This window comes from Leuciscus leuciscus, assembly GCF_965113295.1.
Source record: "Leuciscus leuciscus genome assembly, chromosome: 3".
NCBI lineage: Eukaryota > Metazoa > Chordata > Actinopteri > Cypriniformes > Leuciscidae > Leuciscus > Leuciscus leuciscus.
The window spans coordinates 58071191-58090746 of record NC_138727.1 but is presented as its reverse complement, the minus strand read 5'-3'; the positions used below and the strand labels follow the sequence as shown (position 1 = coordinate 58090746).

At 40.1% G+C, this 19556-nt stretch overlaps 3 protein-coding genes across 3 annotated transcripts in view; 2 read left to right on the top strand and 1 right to left on the bottom strand.

Moving 5' to 3' along the window:
* The window catches only part of LOC309493846 (sialoadhesin-like), a 128619-nt gene that overhangs the window by 30826 nt on the left and 78237 nt on the right, over positions 1 to 19556 (top strand). The gene's annotated exons all lie outside the window — the stretch shown is intronic.
* The window catches only part of LOC309493680 (B-cell receptor CD22-like), a 60313-nt gene continuing 51107 nt past the window's right edge, over positions 10351 to 19556 (bottom strand). Inside the window, exons 12-14 of the mRNA XM_082162876.1 lie at positions 11626 to 11775; positions 10925 to 11032; positions 10351 to 10768 (exon numbers count right to left, since the gene is read on the bottom strand). The gene's annotated coding sequence lies outside the window, so the exon portion shown is untranslated. The remainder of the gene's footprint in view (positions 10769 to 10924; positions 11033 to 11625; positions 11776 to 19556) is intronic.
* Positions 12995 to 17322, top strand: LOC309494738 (uncharacterized protein; the record flags this gene model as incomplete). Its single annotated transcript, XM_082164149.1, has 4 exons — positions 12995 to 13094; positions 13179 to 13253; positions 13310 to 13767; positions 13910 to 17322. 4 exons carry the CDS (start codon positions 12995 to 12997, stop codon positions 14450 to 14452), a joined length of 1176 nt encoding a protein of 391 aa, XP_082020275.1. The 3' UTR covers positions 14453 to 17322.

Sequence of the window (19556 nt, the reverse complement as noted above, 5' to 3'; positions counted from 1 at the left end):
TACTCGGGTCCACCAGACCCTCCAGAGGGTTTCAGGAGTTTCACAATTTGCTCCAGGAGCTAGGTTTGGTGGACCTAACGGTGAGGACGCTGACGAGGACAGCGTAGGCCGTGAGGCCTCGGCCTCGAGTGGTCGCTGCCTGACGAGCCCGCGCTCTACAGCCCGGCGCGAGGTTCACCCTCGCCCGCACCCACCTAATCTGTCATTTATTTTTGTTTTGATAATAAATGGAGTCAGCCTCCAAAAGTGAAACCTGTCCTGTGATTTTTGTTTTTATACACTAAATTGTGTTTGTTGTCTTTACATTAGAATAATAATGTTTCATATAATCTAGAATAGATATGGAATAAATAGCATTCAATACAAAATGAGTATCTCTCATATATTGAAATCGAGTTTTTATGTGAAAGATTTGCTTTGTTGTGCATTTGAGTCATATTACAAAATAATTTATTGAGGCCAAACATAAAATAACATTATAAACTGTCACTTCACCACGTGACAGCAGCAAGCAGGCTCCTGATTGGTTAACGCGGCGCGAATTGACGCAGAAGTTCAGATTTTTCAACTCGGGCGGCAGACGCGAATTCGCATCAAACCCGTGAATGCACAAATAGCACTAATAAAATCATTCGCGCGTAACGCGCTTAACGCGCCAGACGCTCAATTCGCGCTATTCGCGCGAACTTGACGCGCGAATGAGGCGTATTCGCGTCTACCGCGCCGCGCTCTACGCCTCATTCGCGCCGCAGGAATTTTTTACGCGCGTAACGCGTCTTTGCATTGACTTAACATTGAAATCACTCGCGCCTGACGCGCTATTCGCGTCCGGTGTGAATGCACCATAAAGGGTTGACTATGACTATGATTATTTTAGTTACAGTCCTAGGAATCTGTTGAAAAGATTATTTGCTTATAATGAGAGAGAAAGAGACTGCTTGAGTGAAGGAAGGGATGGTACTCTGTCTGTCTTTCTGTTATCAGTCAGCCAAAGAAAGCTGAAGCAAAGTAAGATAATGAACCAAAACAATCCAGCTGACTTTTCTAAAATCAAATGAATAATGAACAGACATGCTTTGAAACTGGTTAAGAGGCCATAAATAAAAACATTACATAAAAGATACAGGAAAATGTAAGGTTAAAATGTCATTTAAAATTTTTATCTTTTTAGAGAAAAGATATAAATAAGAAATATGAGCGGTTCATAGTCAGGGATGAGTGTGAGTGTTAATTCATGTTTTGTACAGTATGTGTTAGTTAAGGACAACTATCCTGTCTGAATAGTGTGTATACATTTGTCATTAACCTCTGGAAAGAGTGTTTTAGCATTATAGATGGGTTAAGGCAAATGACAAATTTGAAAGTAAGCTGAGGATTGTGAGTCAATCTGATGAGAAGGAAACACAGAACATAGGACGAGCCTTAAGTTGATTGATCATCGAGCTCTGTCTGTTAATTATTATTTTGGTCATTTATGATGTGCAGTAAATTTGAATTACTTTCTGGACAGGTTTAAGGATTGATGTGTAAATTAGAATTGTGAAGTCGTAGATAGCCGTCAGTCATGTGTTGAGAAAATGTTATAGATTTGACAGCAACAAACACGTAGGCTAAGTAAATATAAGATTATCCAGAGAGCCCTTAACAGTTATGTATTGTAAAAAGGGGGAGATTGTTATTCGACTGACGTTGATGAAGTGTGCACACCACAACCTGACCTGACCAATTGATGACCTGGAGAATGTTTGTAGATGACTGAATTGCGAGACCAACGACAGGCCTGAAAAGCAGGATACGCTGTGAAACTAGGGGCCGCTGCCTTAAAACAATTTGATAAGAAGATGAAATTGTGGCTTTAAGTAATATTTTTGTTTAAGAGGCAAAGAAAGATGTCTAAAGGAAATTTGGCTGAAGGACAATGTTTGGGTTAGCAAACTTTATCCAAACAAATGTTACCAAATAAATATTAACAAATATTGCAGTTTTCCTGTAGATCAAACATTAGAGTTTGACACCTGTAACGCCAAGGTCTTGGGTTTGATTTCCGAGGGAAAGCAAGAACTGATTAGAATGTAAATGTGTATCTTGGAATGTAAGTCGCTTTGGATAAAAGCGTCTGATAAATGTAAGAGAATCTTATTATGTTAAATTGATGCACAAGATGAGATCTCGTGCATCAAGAGGAGGATGATAACAGTTGCCAAATATGGTTTACTAAGGGGTTCACATTTGCTGAAAGCATTCGCACAGGTGGGAAGATAAATGTTGGAAGGACACTGGGTTTAATTGGGTAAAAGCCCTGCAAGAAGTAATTTTTGCCCCGAACAAAATTGCTGTGTGCATTGTTTGTATTTTTAAGTGTGCTAATAACAAGAATTGTTTCGACAGGAAACGCCAGGACAGATGCGGCAGCACAGCAGACAAAAGAAAACTATGTGACAATAACCTCAACATTTGTTTTTCTTTACAGAAGATGCAGACATTTGGACACATGGCATGAGCAAACACACACACACACACACACACACACACACACACACACACACACACACACACACACGAACAAATGGTCAGATAAGAGCCTTTCAACTCTTCAGAGGGGTCAGAAGGACAGGAAAGCCCAGGGGGTCAAAAGGACCATTTGCATTTTGGAAAGCCCCAGGGGGTTAGAAGGACCTTTTGTCTAAAACCAGCTGATCTTGTCATACAGGAGTGAACGGGCAGGGCAAACTGTGCCCAGTGAAAACAATGGCTATAGATGAATTTGACTAGTTATCCTGGCCTGGGTCATTATTGTGGCAGAAAGATGCCACACCTTGCGCAGCGCATAACTTAACATTTTTCTTTTTCAGGATGTCAGAACGGATTGCATCAAACAGAACTGATTCTGTTCCAAATGTATACATATTGTCTGGCTAACATGAGCAAAGTGAAGAAACAGTGCCTAACACTGTGCAATGCCTAACTTAAAATGTTCATTTTGCAGGATGTCAGGATGTTTTGAACCAAACAGAACTGATTCTGTATTGTTTTGTTAACATGAGCAACGTGGTTTGAGTGTTTTTCAGGGGAAAAGGACCCTGAGTGCTATTCAGTGAGAAAGAAATTATCCAGTGATATGTTTCAGGTTGAAAATTCCACAGGTCAGACCAAAAGGGACGACAAGACAAGCGGTCACTAACAAAATCACTTAAGGTCTGCATTCACAGGTGACAGCAGACAGTAAAAGACTCATTCCAGTGGGGGTGTGATCATGATCTAAGGGAAAACCTTGTAAGGATTTGAAAATCAACCAACCAACATCAGCAACCCCACACGCCAACGCAAAGAATAAAGCGAGAGATCAAGGATATGTGCTAGAAACATTCCTCTCTTGCCCACGCTGGAAAGACCATTTCAACGATGCGCAAAGTGTCAAAATGGTGAAGATGGAACGTCCATGGGGCAACGAGATGATCAACACATCTGGAGAAAGATGTGGACCAACTGATGGTTTAAGTTTAGCAGAAGAATATGTTTTTGGTGATGATTTTGATGATTGTATTTGATTGAATCAAACTAGGTATTGATTTGTTTGGTGCAAATGTAGAAAATCTATTAACTGATGTGTAATAAGCTATGAAAGACAGTCCATAATGGAAGTATTAGAGTTAATTTTGAACAACTACATTGGTTAGAAGGATGCAGGGTTTGAATGAGGGATTTTTATTTTTTTATTTTTTATTCTACTTTTAATCTTTGAATTGTATTGGTAAACATTTTTATTCAAATCAACCAGGGGTGTTAAATTGATTTGGTTTTCCTACTATGACAATCTATACTATTTCTTGTTTATACTGGAGTGACTGAGGGTCCGATTTATCGGGAAATGTGGTAACAGTGCTTATCCATTTAGCCCGGCTTCAGATAAAATATTTACTTGCTTGCTCCAAAGTTTTTATTTTTATTTTTCTTATTTCTTTCAAAGTTTAAGTAGAGCGATTAGATATACAAAATCAGACATGAAGAGTATAACTGTGATGTAAAGACTTGAAATAATTGTAACCATTTATGAGTTTTGACGATTGAGTGGTGTTGAGTTTTCTTAGAATTAGAAACAAGCGTGTTTTAAGTTGTTCAAAACTAATGGTAATGAAACCAAATCGTTTATCAGAGAATGATAAAGAGGAGGAAATTGTTATGGAAAAATGAATAGTTTTACTTTTTCCCTATTCATTTTCTTAAACATTGAGTGGGTTTTCTTTCAATTCAATCATGTGTTTTTTCCCTCCTGGGATGTATGTATGTATGTATATATGTAATAATAATAATAATAATAATTCATTACATTTATATAGCGCTTTTCTCGACACTCAAAGCGCTTTACATAGAAGGGGGGAATCTCCTCAACCACCACCAATGTGCAGCATCCACTTGGATGATGCGACGGCAGCCATATTGCGCCAGAACGCCCACCACACACCAGCTTACTGGTGGAGAGGAGACAGAGCGATGAAGCCAATCAGTATATGGGGATGATTTGGAGGCCATGATGGACAGAGGCCAAGGGGCAAATTTGGCCAGGACACCGGGGTTACACCCCTACTCTTTCGAAAGACATCCTGGGATTTTTAATGACCACAGAGAGTCAGGACCTCGGTTTAACGTCTCATTCGAAGGACGAGTATGCTCGTGACGGGAACAAAAGAACACACAGTAAAACACGGGAGGGGTCAGAAGGGCCAATGTTTTACAAAAGACAGAGGGGTTATCTGGTTTCGGCCTCGCAGGTGGGAGAACAGTAAAACTCTGGGGCAGCGGGGGGTCTAGAAAGACCACTGTATTTCTTTTTCCAGTTAGACCTGGTTTACTGGGGGAGCAGGAAATTACAGGAGAAGAGACTATAGGTATAAAAAGACTGTCTGTTTTCTGTGTGACAGGTCTTGTTCCTATCGCGAGGTAGCTGTCGTGGTATTTTTTGTGAACAAACCTCTTAAAGAGAATAAAACTTCTTCTCTTTAATACAAATTGACTTTGAATGTTTCTTATGCCTGATGCTGTTTTGTTAGTTATTGTTTTTGCCACAACACTAACTTGTAAGACTAGTCTTAGCGGCTTATCCAACTGGCCGTACGTCTTGTCGTTTCTGTCTCATTGTTACACATTAAGTTTTTCATATTCTAATTACATTAGATGTTTCATCAAATATATTATACAGTATATATGTCTGTGGCGAGGGGTGTGTGGTTCAGTGAAGTCTGCAGCGGGATAGAGAGACTGGAGATGAGAGGTGAGTAAGCAGGTCAAGTGCAAAACTACAAACACCTGTGTCTTGTTGCAGTAACTGAAATGGAGAGACCGGATAAAAGCCACTGGGAAACTGGGAGATTCTGAGAGAGTGGACTGAGGAGTCGTGCATTCGCACGGGACAAGCGAAGCCTGTGATTTTACTCGAATTTACTGACTTATCTCCCGTATATGATGTCAATAGGCTATTGCTTGGAAATGTATTGTTGTTATTATAGGTCTAGCTGTAGGATATATCATAAACAGAAGAATGTTCCTTACCACATGCTGCTATACATGTCATCCATCTCCATCTAATCATTCTTTTTGTTTTTGCTCTTCTGATGGTTTTCAGCTTTCCCTTTCTGCAAATTGTTTAGTTGTATCGTATCATGGTGTACAGCGATATGACCCAGCACCCAAAATACTATCAAAACACTCCAACTCCATTCTTCATGAAAGATGGATAAAAAAACGCACAGGAAACCAAAACCTTGAAAAAATTATAAACGAACCGCCAAATCACAGAGATTTCGCACAGGACTACTATTATCACAGGACCTCTGTGTTCGGCGAAATATGGTCGGCCATTTGCGGGGGAATTTTTACTTTACAAATTACAGACATGGCCGATTCGCACGGGATTAAGATCTCAGACAACCTCTGCAATTATTACAAATGACTAGAGGTCACCAGGTAATACTTATCCCGTGCGAATAGTGCTTTATTGCGTTAATTGTCACGGAGAAAAGCCACTGGGAAACTGGGAGATTCTGAGAGAGAGTGGACTGAGGACTCGTGCGCTGTGTCTGTTCCAGAGCAGACTTTATGCTACTTTGATCTACTGAGAAATTTATGGAAGTGCAGAGAATATGTGTTTGTTTTTGGTTTATTTTAAACTAATAATAGCACTAGCCTCAGCCTATTCTTGGACCTACAGATGAAGACACTAGCTCAACATAAACCCCCTGTATCTTGACTATAGCTGAGCAACAGTCGTTTTTGCACTACTTGAGTACGGAACTGTCCAACGTCTGTCCCTGCCACCTTTTGATTGACAGCAGCTTTCATTATATAGTCAGCCTGTATTATACAGTTATCTGTTGTTAAAAGATCAAAGTTGATTTTTATCAAGGTGTTAGTCACCAACATACAAAAAACTGCTAGAGAAAAAATATTTGTGCAATTAGACTTTTGATTTTAAACCATATAGTTACTGAAACACAGCCCTGTGACAACTAGCCCCAACCAATCTCCCATAAATCCCCCACACTTAAGATATTTAACAGAACAGTTATAAAATCATGCTCTTACCCGTTTCACCAACATCAGTGACCAGTGACAGCACTACAAATGATCAGGATGAAACCAGTATAGGCGTATTTACACTCTGAATGACACGTGATTAACACTTATGACAGCTCAACTAGTGCAGATCGAGCAGAGGAAGAGTTTTAACAGACAACATTAGACTAAAGGCATACACATTAAACTGAGAGAAACTTTACGTCAGTCAATAAAGATGCTCATGTAATAATGTTTTCAAACTTGGGAATATCTATTTTCAATAAGTTGCATATAGATAGTAATGACCAGGAACATGTTCTTAAGAAACAGAGAAAATAATTGCTTTAATAACTGTACTTTAATTTGCATATGCAGACCAACTATCCTAGCTTGTAAAACACTGGAAGGTATTGCAGTAGCAGTGACGTCAAAACAAACTGTGCACTTGATAAACCTCCAATTTACTGATTAAAAGCAAACGGGAAGTTAAATAAAGAACTTTAAACACGCTGATGAAGAAGAATTGATTCATCTGAATGTTTTTATCATGATAACTATTACGTTTTTTAATGTGTCAGTTGCCTTGTCCTTCTTGAATGCATCACATGTCTCTAAACATGGTTAAACACTGTTTCCTCTTTTGTAGGTGAGAAAACCAAATGCATGAACTTTTGACATCAGCATCACAGTGTTGATCACGTGACTTTCATTAAGCGACGGAGAGACGCTGAGGGACGTCACACAGAAGAGGAAGAGGAAGAGGAAATCAGTCCTGTCAGAGTAACGCTTGAGGCCTTTTCACATACCAAATATTTCAGCTCTAGTAATGGAAGTCCTGCCTTCTAAATAAAATATCCAAATTGGCAATTTTCTGGACAAACCTGAAATAAACACTTTTTTTGAGCATCAGAAAAAACATTTATGGATCTTTATGGATCATGTAAATTTGAAATATGTTATTAAAATGTGACTTTGGCCAACAGTTTTTCAGGATATTTCGCCCTTCAAGCATATAGGAGTTGGTCTTGCATGAGCGAAAAAGGGTTCCTGCCTGAAAGGGTTGCAAATAAACTAACTTTCCTTAAAAGGGACTTTGATTATGTTGTATCACCAAAAGGTGAAGTTCTAGTAACTAAAGTCGGCACTTAAAGATAATTTAAGACTAACTTCACCTCCATATTGTGAAGCATTTTGTGAAGTGGATTATCAAACAAGTAAAAAAAATGAGTGGGACTTGTTGATTGGATTGTGAAAAGTCGGCATTGCAAGGATCCATGGGTACTAGTTTTGACACTAGTAATTTATTGAATAAAGATGAATTCCAAATGTTCAATATTTAAAGTGAATTTACTATTTAAACAGTTGTATTTCTACACAGCTTAAAAATGTTTGTGACACAAATAATAATAAAAAAACTAATCAACAATTAGCTTTACCTATAAGCAAGTATAATCAAACAAGTCACAACTGTTGTGTTCATAGTTAACCACAAGGTGGCAGTGGAATGCTGAAGTGTTGAAGTGCTGCTTGGGGAGTAGAATGAGAGGTGTGATGTTCTAGAAGACAAGTTTGACAGGTGTTAAAATAAAAGAGCATCGAAGGAATTACTTCGGTCTTGTGTTTAATACTTTAATACACAACAAATTGGCGACGACCATTTCCGTGCCTACGCCTGCATCTTTTCTGCCATGCAGTGGAGAGCCTGCGATTCCTTTTGCTACCTGGCGAAAATTTTTCGAAAATGACTTGTTTGCTATTAATGCTACAGGAGACTCATGGCCGGATGCCAGGAAACGTGCTATTCTACTACACAGTTTGGGGACTGAAGGCCAGAGGCTGTTTTACACGTTTCCTAATACTGGAACTACATTTGCAGAGGCAATGACAGCGTTGGAGAATCATTTTGTTCCAAAGGTGAATGTTGTGGTCGCTCGACATCGCTTCCGCCAGCGTTCTCAACGTGCTGAAGAGACCATTTCACAGTTCCTGTCTGCTTTGCGGGAATTATCTTCATCATGTGCTTATGGTGACATGGAAAGTGAAATGCTGCGGGATCAGCTGGTCGAACGATCGTATGCCCCAGCGGTGCGAGACAGACTCCTGCTGGAACCATCACTGACTCTTGACACCGCTATTGTTATTGCATGTCAGGTGGAAGAAGCACTGTGACAGCACTATAAATGATCAGGATGAAACCAGTATAGGCGTATTTACACTCTGAATGACACGTGATTAACACTTATGACAGCTCAACTAGTGCAGATCAAGCAGAGGAAGAGTTTTAACAGACAACATTAGACTAAAGGCATAAACATTAAACTGAGAGAAACTTTACGTCAGTCAATAAAGATGCTCATGTAATAATGTTTTCAAACTTGGGAATATCTGTTTTCAATAAGTTGCAAATAGATTGTAATGACAAGGAACCTGTTCTTAAGAAACAGAGAAAATAATTGCTTTAATAACTGTACTTTAATTTCCATATACAGACCAACTATCCTAGCTTGTAAAACACTGGAAGGTATTGCAGTAGCAGTGACGTCAAAACAAACTGTGCACTTGATAAACCTCCAATTTACTGATTAAAAGCAAACGGGAAGTTAAATAAAGAACTTTAAAGACGCTGATGAAGCAGAATTGATTCATCTGAATGTTTTTATCATGATAACTATTACGTTTTTTAATGTGTCAGTTGCCTTGTCCTTCTTGAATGCATCACATGTCTCTAAACATGGTTATACACTGTTTCCTCTTTTGTAGGTGAGAAAAACAAATGCATGAACTTTTGACTTCAGCATCGCAGTGTTGATCACGTGACTTTCATTAAGCGATGGAGAGACGCTGAGGGACGTCACACAGAAGAGGAAGAGGAAGAGGAAATCAGTCCTGTCAGAGTAACGCTTGAGGCCTTTTCACATACCAAATATTTCAGCTCTAGTAATAGAAGTCCTGCCTTCTAAATAAAATATCCAAATTGTAATTTTCTGGACAAACCTGAAATAAACACTTTTTTTGAGCATCAGAAAAAACATTTATGGATCTTTATGGATCATGTAAATTTGAAATATGTTATTAAAATGTGACTTTGGCCAACAGTTTTTCAGGATATTTCGCCCTTCAAGCATATAGGAGTTGGTCTTGCATGAGCGAAAAAGGGTTCCTTTTTCAACATCAGGAGAGATGTGAGTGTGTCCGTCTACAGCACAGCTATATCTGCCTGAATCCTCTCTTCTGACTGACTGCAGCAGGAGTTCATTGTTTCTGTCTCTTCTCTCAGTTAATGGCTGTGAGTTTCTGTACCAGATGAATGTTGCTCTGTCAGTCAGAGTGCAGCTGCTTTTACATCTCAGATTGACTGAATCTCCCTCTGTCACTCTCTCAGGAGACTCCACCTGAAGATCTGAACACAACACACACATTATATCTAGTGCTGCTGTCATACACTGATTATTATTCAACATAATGCACAGAAGAAGAGATAAACCTCATCAAAGTCACCTGTGACAGTAAGAGTCACTCCTGGATCGCCAATCCATTTTCCATCAGGTTTATCAGTGATGAATCTGAAATAGTACATGTGTGAATCCTTCAGAGTCTACCCTACAGAGAGTAGGGTATTTATAAGTGCATCTCATTATCACTGTTGAGTCCTTTAGTGCACAGATGTGTGAAGGACTATAAAGCCCCTTTCACACAGAGATTCCGGAAAATACACGGATAAAGTGACCCGGGATTTGACCCGGGTTCGTTTGAATTTGGTTCATTCACACTGCCAGTGATTTTCCGGAATCAGAGAGTGCGTTCACACACAACCCGTAAATGCCGTAAAGACACGTGACATCGATGTGACTTGTAATCTCAGCAGCATCTTAAGTTTGCTTATGAGCTGCGATCTCTCTCTCTCGAGAAACCACGCTTGTGCATTTTTTTCTCTGATTCGATCATAAAATTGCGCTTTACGTACCGTTTCACAGCTGGCGAACGATCCCGCGCTTCAGCGTCATCACTACGACACGGCATTATTACGGCTTTTGTTCACACAGCGCGCGTTCCGGGACTGAACACGGCAATGTTACTAGGTCCCGACCCGGCATCGATCCCGGCATAAATCCCGGGTCGAGTTTGCGTTCACACAGAAGGCGCTCTGGCAATTTGCCGGGTTCAAAGCGCTGTGTGAAAGGGGCTTAACTCACACCCCAATCAGCACCAGAAACCCCTGAAACACAGAATTCATCTCGAACAATTTAGCATCACGATTACCAGCCACTTCCCAACCTTTTTCACTGAAAAAGTCTGAAATTATTTTCTTTATTCAAATTAACTGCATCTGAAGTACTTGAGGATGTTGAAAAGCAGAAATAGTCTGACTTACCCGAAATCATGAGCAGCAAGATCAGAGGAAGAGGAGGAGCCATTCTGACTGACATGAGCAGGAATCACAATCACAAAGCCACTTATTTTAGCTTCTGTGAAGGCGAATCTTTTGAAATTCGGCAAGAACAAGTTCAGGTTATTGTAGATAGTTTTCATGACAGAAAAATTAAAACAGTCTTTAAAAACAAGCTTTTTATGTGAAATATAGGCCTGGTTTTACAGACAGGGCTTGATGGTGCCAGGATTAGGCCTCAGATCCATTAGGACATTTGAGTACCTTTAATAAACATTACTGGTGTGAATCTTGAGACAAAACAATGGCACTGACATATTTATCAGTGCAAGTTGCTTTCAGTTATAACAGCTCAAACATGCATTTTAGTCTGGGACCTTGTCTGTGAAACCAGGGGATAAAGCTTTTTTCATATTCCCGGGTAAAACATGATTTTTTTTTTATGAAAATGTTATTTAATCAGTATAGTCAACAAATAGAAATACTGATAAATACTGACAGAGTTTCCATCTCAGATATCAGTAACAATCTAAGAAACCTCCAACCTGATATTTTATTGATGCACCATCTTAACATTTTCATTTTTTTTAAAACATACAGTATGAACACATAAAGATAACAAGGAAAATTCCTATTTTACTTTTAAAATGTAACGTTGCATACTACAAACAGAGAAATTCCCTTACCGTGTTTCAGCGATGAAACGATGCAGTGAATCAGAGGTTTACAACCATAAGATGAGCCTTGAAGACGAACTCTTTATCTTCCTCTTTACATTTTCCCCCCACTTGCTGCTTCAAAACTAGCTTTGATTAAAACTACTCAAATAATACTTTCTGTAACATAAGAAAATACCTCATCATAAAATGGACAGGGCAAATGAAGCAGCATCCTTCAGAGAAAGAGAACTAGCCAAACGGAGAAAGAAAGAGGAAGTGAAAAGAGTCGAGAACATGCAAAGTTATACACATTTTCAAAGCATTTCTTTAAGACGTGTGTGATTTTCACAAGCAGTGGAACTTTTCATTTCTTCACAGACAGGATTGTTCACAGATACCGAGTTCCTGCCGAGTGAACAAATGCTTGGAATTAATTTATTGAGTTTGATCTTCACTAAAACCCTTGACTCTCACTTGCTCTTTTTTGAGTTGACAAGAGGCCTACAAACTGCATTAAACCTTTATGCAAATCAAAAAAGGGATTGGTTGCAAGCAGAGGGGTTACCAGGATGTCATGTCTGGGGGGATTAAGCTATACTACACACAATCTGTTTTAGTGCAGATCTTTTTCTAAGCCAGTAACCCAGAGACATGCACAGGACCCCTATTATAGGGCTATCACATAAAAGTTAGTTAAACCAGGTCAACATTAATAATATGATGATGACATTATTATTATTATTATTATTATTGATAGATTAATATTGTGAATACTCTTAGTAAAACACATTAAGAGTCTAAAGTTATGAGTGACACGCCCATTATTTTTAGGAGTTTCTCTTAAATTCGCCAGTTAGGAGCTATACTGCCGTGCAAAGGCAAAAGACCGTAACTTCGTTTTTGGTCGAAAATGAGTTATTTATATTTTTGGCACATTCAAGACCTCCTTTATCATGTGGATGAGTATCTTGATTCAATTCCGTTGTTTTTTCGAGAAAATAATGAGTTGTCTTAACAGTATCTTCCAAATGTCTGGGTTAAACACTAGAGGTCCTCAGTTTTCACGGTGTCTATGCATTCTCACTACAATTCCCATGATCCTGTCTGTCACTGATTGTTCATTGCCTTACAGCTGTTTCTCGTCACCTTGTTAACACTTGTGTGTATATATACCCTGTCTGTTTCAGTGTTTGTCATGGAGTCCTTGTATATTGTCCCCACACTTCTGTTGTTATTTTGAGCCTGTTTCTAGTGTTTATCTTTTATGTTTTTGGATTGCCTTTTGGATTATGACCTTTGCCTGGACTGGTTGTGAGTACGGATTACCCTTTAATAAAACACTGCTTTTGGATCTCTAATTCCCTGTGTGTGCGTGTCGTGACAGAAGGACTCCGTCATGCAGAGATCCAGTGGTATGGGGTCTCCAAAATCTCCAGCCACTGAGAAGGGGAAGAAACAGCAGAGGGGGAATTCTCAATCTAAAGAGATTCCTCCTCGTATGAACATCTTTGAGTGTTTTGCACTGTGGGCCTGATTGACTGAGGAAGCTGATTTGAAGAAAGCTTCCACACCCCCTTCAGATCATCCCAGAGAGTCGTTCGAGGGAACCCGGCTGGCAAAGTTTTCTGGGACCCGCGGAGGTCATAGGAGAGGAGGTACTAGAGGGGAGTCCAGGTATCACTCTCCACCTCGATCCTTCATGGAACCTGAGATGGTGAGATCCAGCCCAGACTTCCATCCGCCGCCGATCCCATCCAGAGGAGAAGGAGAGGGAGAGCTTCCTGCACTCCTGACGTCCCCGAACAGCCCGCCGTCTCCCTGGAGGTCGTCCCCGAACAGCCCACCGTCTCCCTAGAGGTCGTCCCCGAACAGCCCGCCATCTCCCTGGAGGTCGTCCCCGAACAGCCCGCCGTCTCCCTGGAGGTCGTCCCCGAACAGCCCGCCGTCTCCCTGGAGGTCGTCCCCGAACAGCCCGCTGTCTTCCTGGAGGTTGTCCCAGAACTTCCCATCATCAGTCCTGCCATGGCCAGGAAGGCTGTGTTCCTTTTTTATGTAGTGGCAGTTCTGCAGGCATGGAGGAAGCAGATGAGTTCTGCTGATCCTGAGACTGTTCACGTCACGTCTGCCGATTCTGAGACTGTTCACGTCACGCCTGTTGACCCAGAGACTGTTCATGTCACGTCTGCCGATTCGGAGACGGTTAAAGTCACGTCTGCAGATCCAGAGACTGTTCATGTCAATTGACCCAGAAACGGTTCACGTCACGTCTGTTGACCCAGAGACTGTTCAGTCCATGTCTGCCGATTCAGAGACTGTGGTCACGTCTGTCGATCCAGAGAATGCTCAGGTCACGGTTGTTGATCTTGAGACTGTTCATGTTTCTGAGTCAGTTTCAGGATCTTCAGACAAAAGGGATGCTGCCGAGCCGGTGTCTGTTTCCGTTCCTGAGCCGGTGTCTGTTTCCGTTCCTGAGCCGGTGTCTGTTTCCGAGCAGGTATCAGTTCCTAGTTCTGAGCCGGGGTCTGTTCCAGAGCAACCGATGTTTGTTCCTGGGTGGATGCCTGCTCCTGGGTGGATGCCCGCTCCTGTTCCATGGCCGCCCGAGGGGCCGTCTCCGCCCTGGCCGCCCGAGGGGCCGTCTCCGCCGTGGTCGCTCGACGGGACGTCTCCGCCCTGGTCGCCTGAAGTGTCATCTCCGCCCAGGCCGCCCGATGAACTGTCATCCCCTGTGTCCATTCCCTCCCATGGTCCTGGCCCTACGTCCCTCCCCCTAATCCCCCACAGTTCCACCTCCCTCCTGGACTTTTGTCGAGTTTTGTTTTCTGTCGTGGAGCGTCTGGTAGCCGCTCCGTAGAGGGGGGGTTATGTCACAGTGTCTGGTGGTTCCCTGGGTTAAACACTAGAGGTCCTCAGTTTTCACGGTGTCTATGCATTCTCACTACAATTCCCATGATCCTGTCTGTCACTGATTGTTCATTGCCTTACAGCTGTTTCTCGTAACACTTGTGTATATATACCCTGTCTGTTTCAGTGTTTGTCACGGAGTCCTTGTATATTGTCCCCACACTTCTGTTGTTATTTCGAGCCTGTTTCTAGTGTTTATCTTTTATGTTTTTGGATTTTGCAGAAAGTAAGAGGCTGGTGAAGTGGGAGAAAGAAAAAAAAAAGTAAACTTTATAGTTACTTACACAATGTGTGTGGTAACTTAGTTGTATGTAACTTAAATGCCTGAAATGCACTATATCAGGGAACGACAACTGGCGGCAGCAATATTTTCTGGCCCGCCGGATTATTTTGGAAGTCCTAAATGCTGCACAAAACTCTTCCACTACTTGAGAAAAGCCGCAGTCGCGCGGCGATTTCACCGCTATCATGCGGCGCGGGATTACATTTTAAAGTATAACTGTGCGTTCACACCGGACGCGAATAGCACGTCAAATTCGCGCCTGCCGCGTCTAGTTATACGCTTGACCACTTTGTCCATTCGCGCGTCAAAAGACGGTAGCGGTCAGAACTCTGGTGTAGGCTACTTTGGACGGAGCGGGCGGTCTGACTGACAATAGCCCACTCCCGACATCTTTTGACAGCGTATCCGCACTTAATTCTGACCACCTGTACACCTATCTCTGAGGAGCTGTTTGGTACTGAAACCATTGTCAGTCAACAACATTCTTTTTTTGCAAGGATGTTTGAAATATTTCGGCAGAAAATAGCCTACTTCATTTGTCAGTAGGGCAATATGATTTTCGTTTATGTTGCTTAGAAATTTGAGTGATAGGCTTTGTCCTATTTAATTTATGTTAGGCTATTTATATTTCATAATTTTTTTCTGTGGCATTTTTTTTCTCTGCTGACAGTACAATGTTAAAATAGCCTAATATTTATATTGACACGAACACAATTTTTGTATAGCATTTATTATAGGCTACTTAATCTCATTCTTGCCGTTAGAGACATTTGAATGTGAGATTATGGAAACGAGATCTAAATTTTGCGGAACCGTCAGGTCGGGAAATAAAGCGGGTGAACACCGAGTGTATTTTAAGTGGTTGATGAATAGAACCTTGTGGGAGCGGGACAGAAAAAAAACAGTCCCGCGCAGAACTCCTTAAACCTTAGGTGTGTATGTGTGTGTCCCGAATAAATAATAATAAAAAAAAAAGGAATAAAGTTCAAAAGTCGGACTGTAAGCAAATGAGTATGATTGCTATTCACACCTTTATTAAAATGGCTGTAATCTGTTACCACAATAGTACTTGATCTGTTTAAAATGATTTCCTTGATATATGCCTAAGGTGTTAAATTAAAAATCAAAATTAAAATTTGTCTAATCCAGTAATTATTTCTTTCTATTTTTGATCTGAGCACAATCAGAAAATCAGAAAACCCATTGTTATTCGTTTTTTCATTTTAGTTCAGGAAATAAATAATGGAAAAACAAGTCGTTTTTCATCTTTTTATTTTTGGTTTTAATTTGAAAAAACGATTGAACGAATGATCCACGGACAGTGACGGACCCATCATATTCCGCGATTATAGGCCTATATAAAAGTATTTAATTTGTATCCATAGGCCTACTCTGTGTAGCTGGCCCGCCATCTACTGGCTAAAAAAAATATTGGCCCACGCCCAAAGTTACTTGCCGACCCCTGCACTATATAATCACACCGGTTTAATCGTACGCATCAAACGGTTAACATAATCGAAACCATATGGTCTTTTTTTAGTATGTGTTCATTCGGTTGTGATAATGAAGTCACTTTCTATTTTTGTTTCTCAAAATAATTATTTTTTTTCTTCTAAACTGTATGCAGGAGGACAGCTACAGTGACATCACTCAGCACATCATTAAAATACTGGTCGTCCATGGTGTTGATGGAGAACTTCAAACATCGAGATCCAATCGATGTATCCATCCTTCTTAAACTCTTCCCAAAAGTTCAAAGATTAAAGGGATAGTTCACCCAAAAAGGAAAATTCGGTCATAATTTAATCTCCCTCAAGTTGTTCCAAACCTGTATGATTTCCTTTCTTCTGCTAAACACAAAAGAAGATATTTTAAAGAAGGCTGGTAATTAAACAGTTGCTGGTCCCCATTGACATCCATAGTATATATTTTTTTCCTACTATGGAAGTCAATGGGGTCCATCAGTTGTTTGGTTACATACTTTCTTCAAAATATATTATTTTGTGTTCAGCAGAAGAAAGAAAGTCATACAGGTTTGGAACAACTTGAGGGAGAGTAAATGATGACAGAATTTTCATTTTTGGGTGAACTATCCCTTTAAAGATGAAGTTGTAGTAAATGCTATGGTATGATAGAATTGTTTAAACATTCAGCTGTTGATGTTTTAATGCATTAAAGTTGTAATGGTATTCTTTAAAGGGTTAATTCACCCAAAAATGAAAATTCTGTCAGTAATTACTCACCCTCATGTTGTTCCAACCCCGTAAGACCTTCGTTCATCTTCGGAACACAAATTAAGATATTTTTTATTAAATATGAGAGCTGGCTCACTCCTCATAGGCTTGTAAGGGATTTGAACTTGCTGGCCCAGAAAATGTATTAAAGACATCGTTAATATAGTCCAAGTGACTACAGTGGCTCAATCTTAAGTTTATAAAAGCGCTGAGAATACTTTTTGTGCGCAAAAAAACACAAAAATAACGACTTTATTCCACTATTCATTTCCTTCTCTCTGGGCCTCGGGTTTTTTCACGTAGTAAAACAGCGTAGCGCATCTGTGTTGTACGTAGGGATTGGTACCGAAACCCGGTATTAAACGGGCCCCGGTGCTGAATTTTGAAAGACCGCTGGATCGTTAAGCTCGGACGTTATCGGTTCTGCTGTCGGTACTAGAGAAATTATTAAAGTACACGTGCTATCTATTATTGCTATTAAGAAATTATTATCTTGCGAATTTAATCTCGCCAGCCACTTCTATATATAATAATATTGAACCATTTGTCTGTGATGCATTTTTGCTAGAGAGAGAGAGAGAGAGAGAGAGAGAGAGAGAGAGAGAGAGAGAGAGTGTGTGTGTGTGTGTGTGTGTGTGTGTGTGTGTGTGTGTGTGTGTGTGTGTGTGTGTGTGTGTGTGTGTGTGTGTGTGTGTGTGTGTGTGTGTGTGTGTGTGTGTGTGTGTGTGTGTGTGTGTGTGTGTGTGTGTGTGTGTGTGTGTGTGTGTGTGTGTGTGTGTGTGTGAGAGAGAGAGAGAGAGCGATCTTTCACGCAAAGCCACGGCGCGCGCAACACAACAGCCCTGCTTAATGAGTGACGATGAGGACAGAACATTAAAAAGGTTACACTTTAGATCTTTGATATTAAACTAATTTTATTTTAGATTTAGATGTTGGCTTCCAATGATTATAAAAAAGAAGATATTTTAGGTGTAACCATTAAAAACTAAAGCCACATTCTCTCCAGCGCAACTTCCTTCCATTCACAGAGCGATGCGCTGTCATTTCTCCCTAAAACTTAAAAGTAACGTCAGAATCTGCACGATCGGTGATTGTTGTAAAATGTAGTCTATACTGTTGCTAAACTGCGGGACGCGTTTGATAATAAAAGGCTATTAAAAGTACCAAAATTGACGCAATAGACGCTGTTCCAAAATGCGGCGCACGCTCCGAAACACACCGCAACGAGACAAGCAACGTATATTTTGGGCTTCGTGTGCGCATCTAACCGATCAAATACACAAATATGTCAAAATGGCCGTCTTGGAGATTCACTTAGCAGTTTATTCACTTAAATACAGTTTATGTCTTAAATCGGCGTAAATAGTTGGGAGAAAATATGAGGCTTAATAATGATTAGATCTGCATTTGGTCTTAAAGAGGCAGCAGTCTAATAATCCTGCTGACGATTGCTCCATTAATGTGAATCAAACAACAAAAGGCAAAGATAAAATCAGTCACAGCTCTTGAATGATATAAGCTTTAATCTATCTATGATAAACTATGCAGTGTTATTTTACATCTGACTTTATTAGATGTCTTTTTAACCCATATTACTCCTGAACAGTAATGTCAGTAGACATTACTGAAATTAAAGCACTGGGTATATAATTTGTATATTTGTTTTATATACTTTTTTGTTTGACCATGTGTTTGTACTTTGTTTTTGGCGTCCTGTCTGTCTATATAAAACACAAAAGCGTGCACCCTTCTGCATAACATACATGTTTTATTTGTTTTGTTAAACCATTGCTTTTTCTTTTGCTATAGATATTTATTTTACATTTCAAAATATAAAGCAATATTAATTATGTTCTAAATAATTTTTTCCCCTTTTTTTAATATAACAAAAAGAACCGATAAGAATACCGTTAAAGTACCGGATCGATAAGGAGTATCGGTAAGAGTAGTAATACCGTTAAAACCTTAACGATACCCATCCCTAGTTGTACGTCACACGCATCACACACATGACCAGCGTCGGCCAATAGTGATCCTACGTGTGACGTACAACACAGAAGCGCTATGATGTTTTACTACGTGAACTCACTGTTTTTTTTTTTTTGCGCACAAAAAGTATTCTCGTCGCTTTATAAATTTAAGATTGAGCCACTGTAGTCACTTGGACTATATTAACGATGTCTTTAATACATTTTCTGGGCCAGCAAGTTCAAATCCCTTAGAAGCCTATGGAGGAGTGATCCAGCTCTCAGATTTAAATAAAAATATCTTAATTTGTGTTCTGAAGATGAACGAAGGTCTTACGGGGTTGGGACAACATGAGGGTGAGTAATTACTGACAGAATTTTCATTTTTGGGTGAACTAACCCTTTAAAGTTCACTATTTCAGAGTGCTCTTTTGAATGTTGAATGTTTTGCATGAATTTGTTTTTAAATAAATTTTTATGTTTAAAACAAGGGTTACACTATAATTCTGAAGTTTTACTGAATGCACCTGTGTCAAGAGATGACTGTGAATGTCCATTTTTGTATGAAGA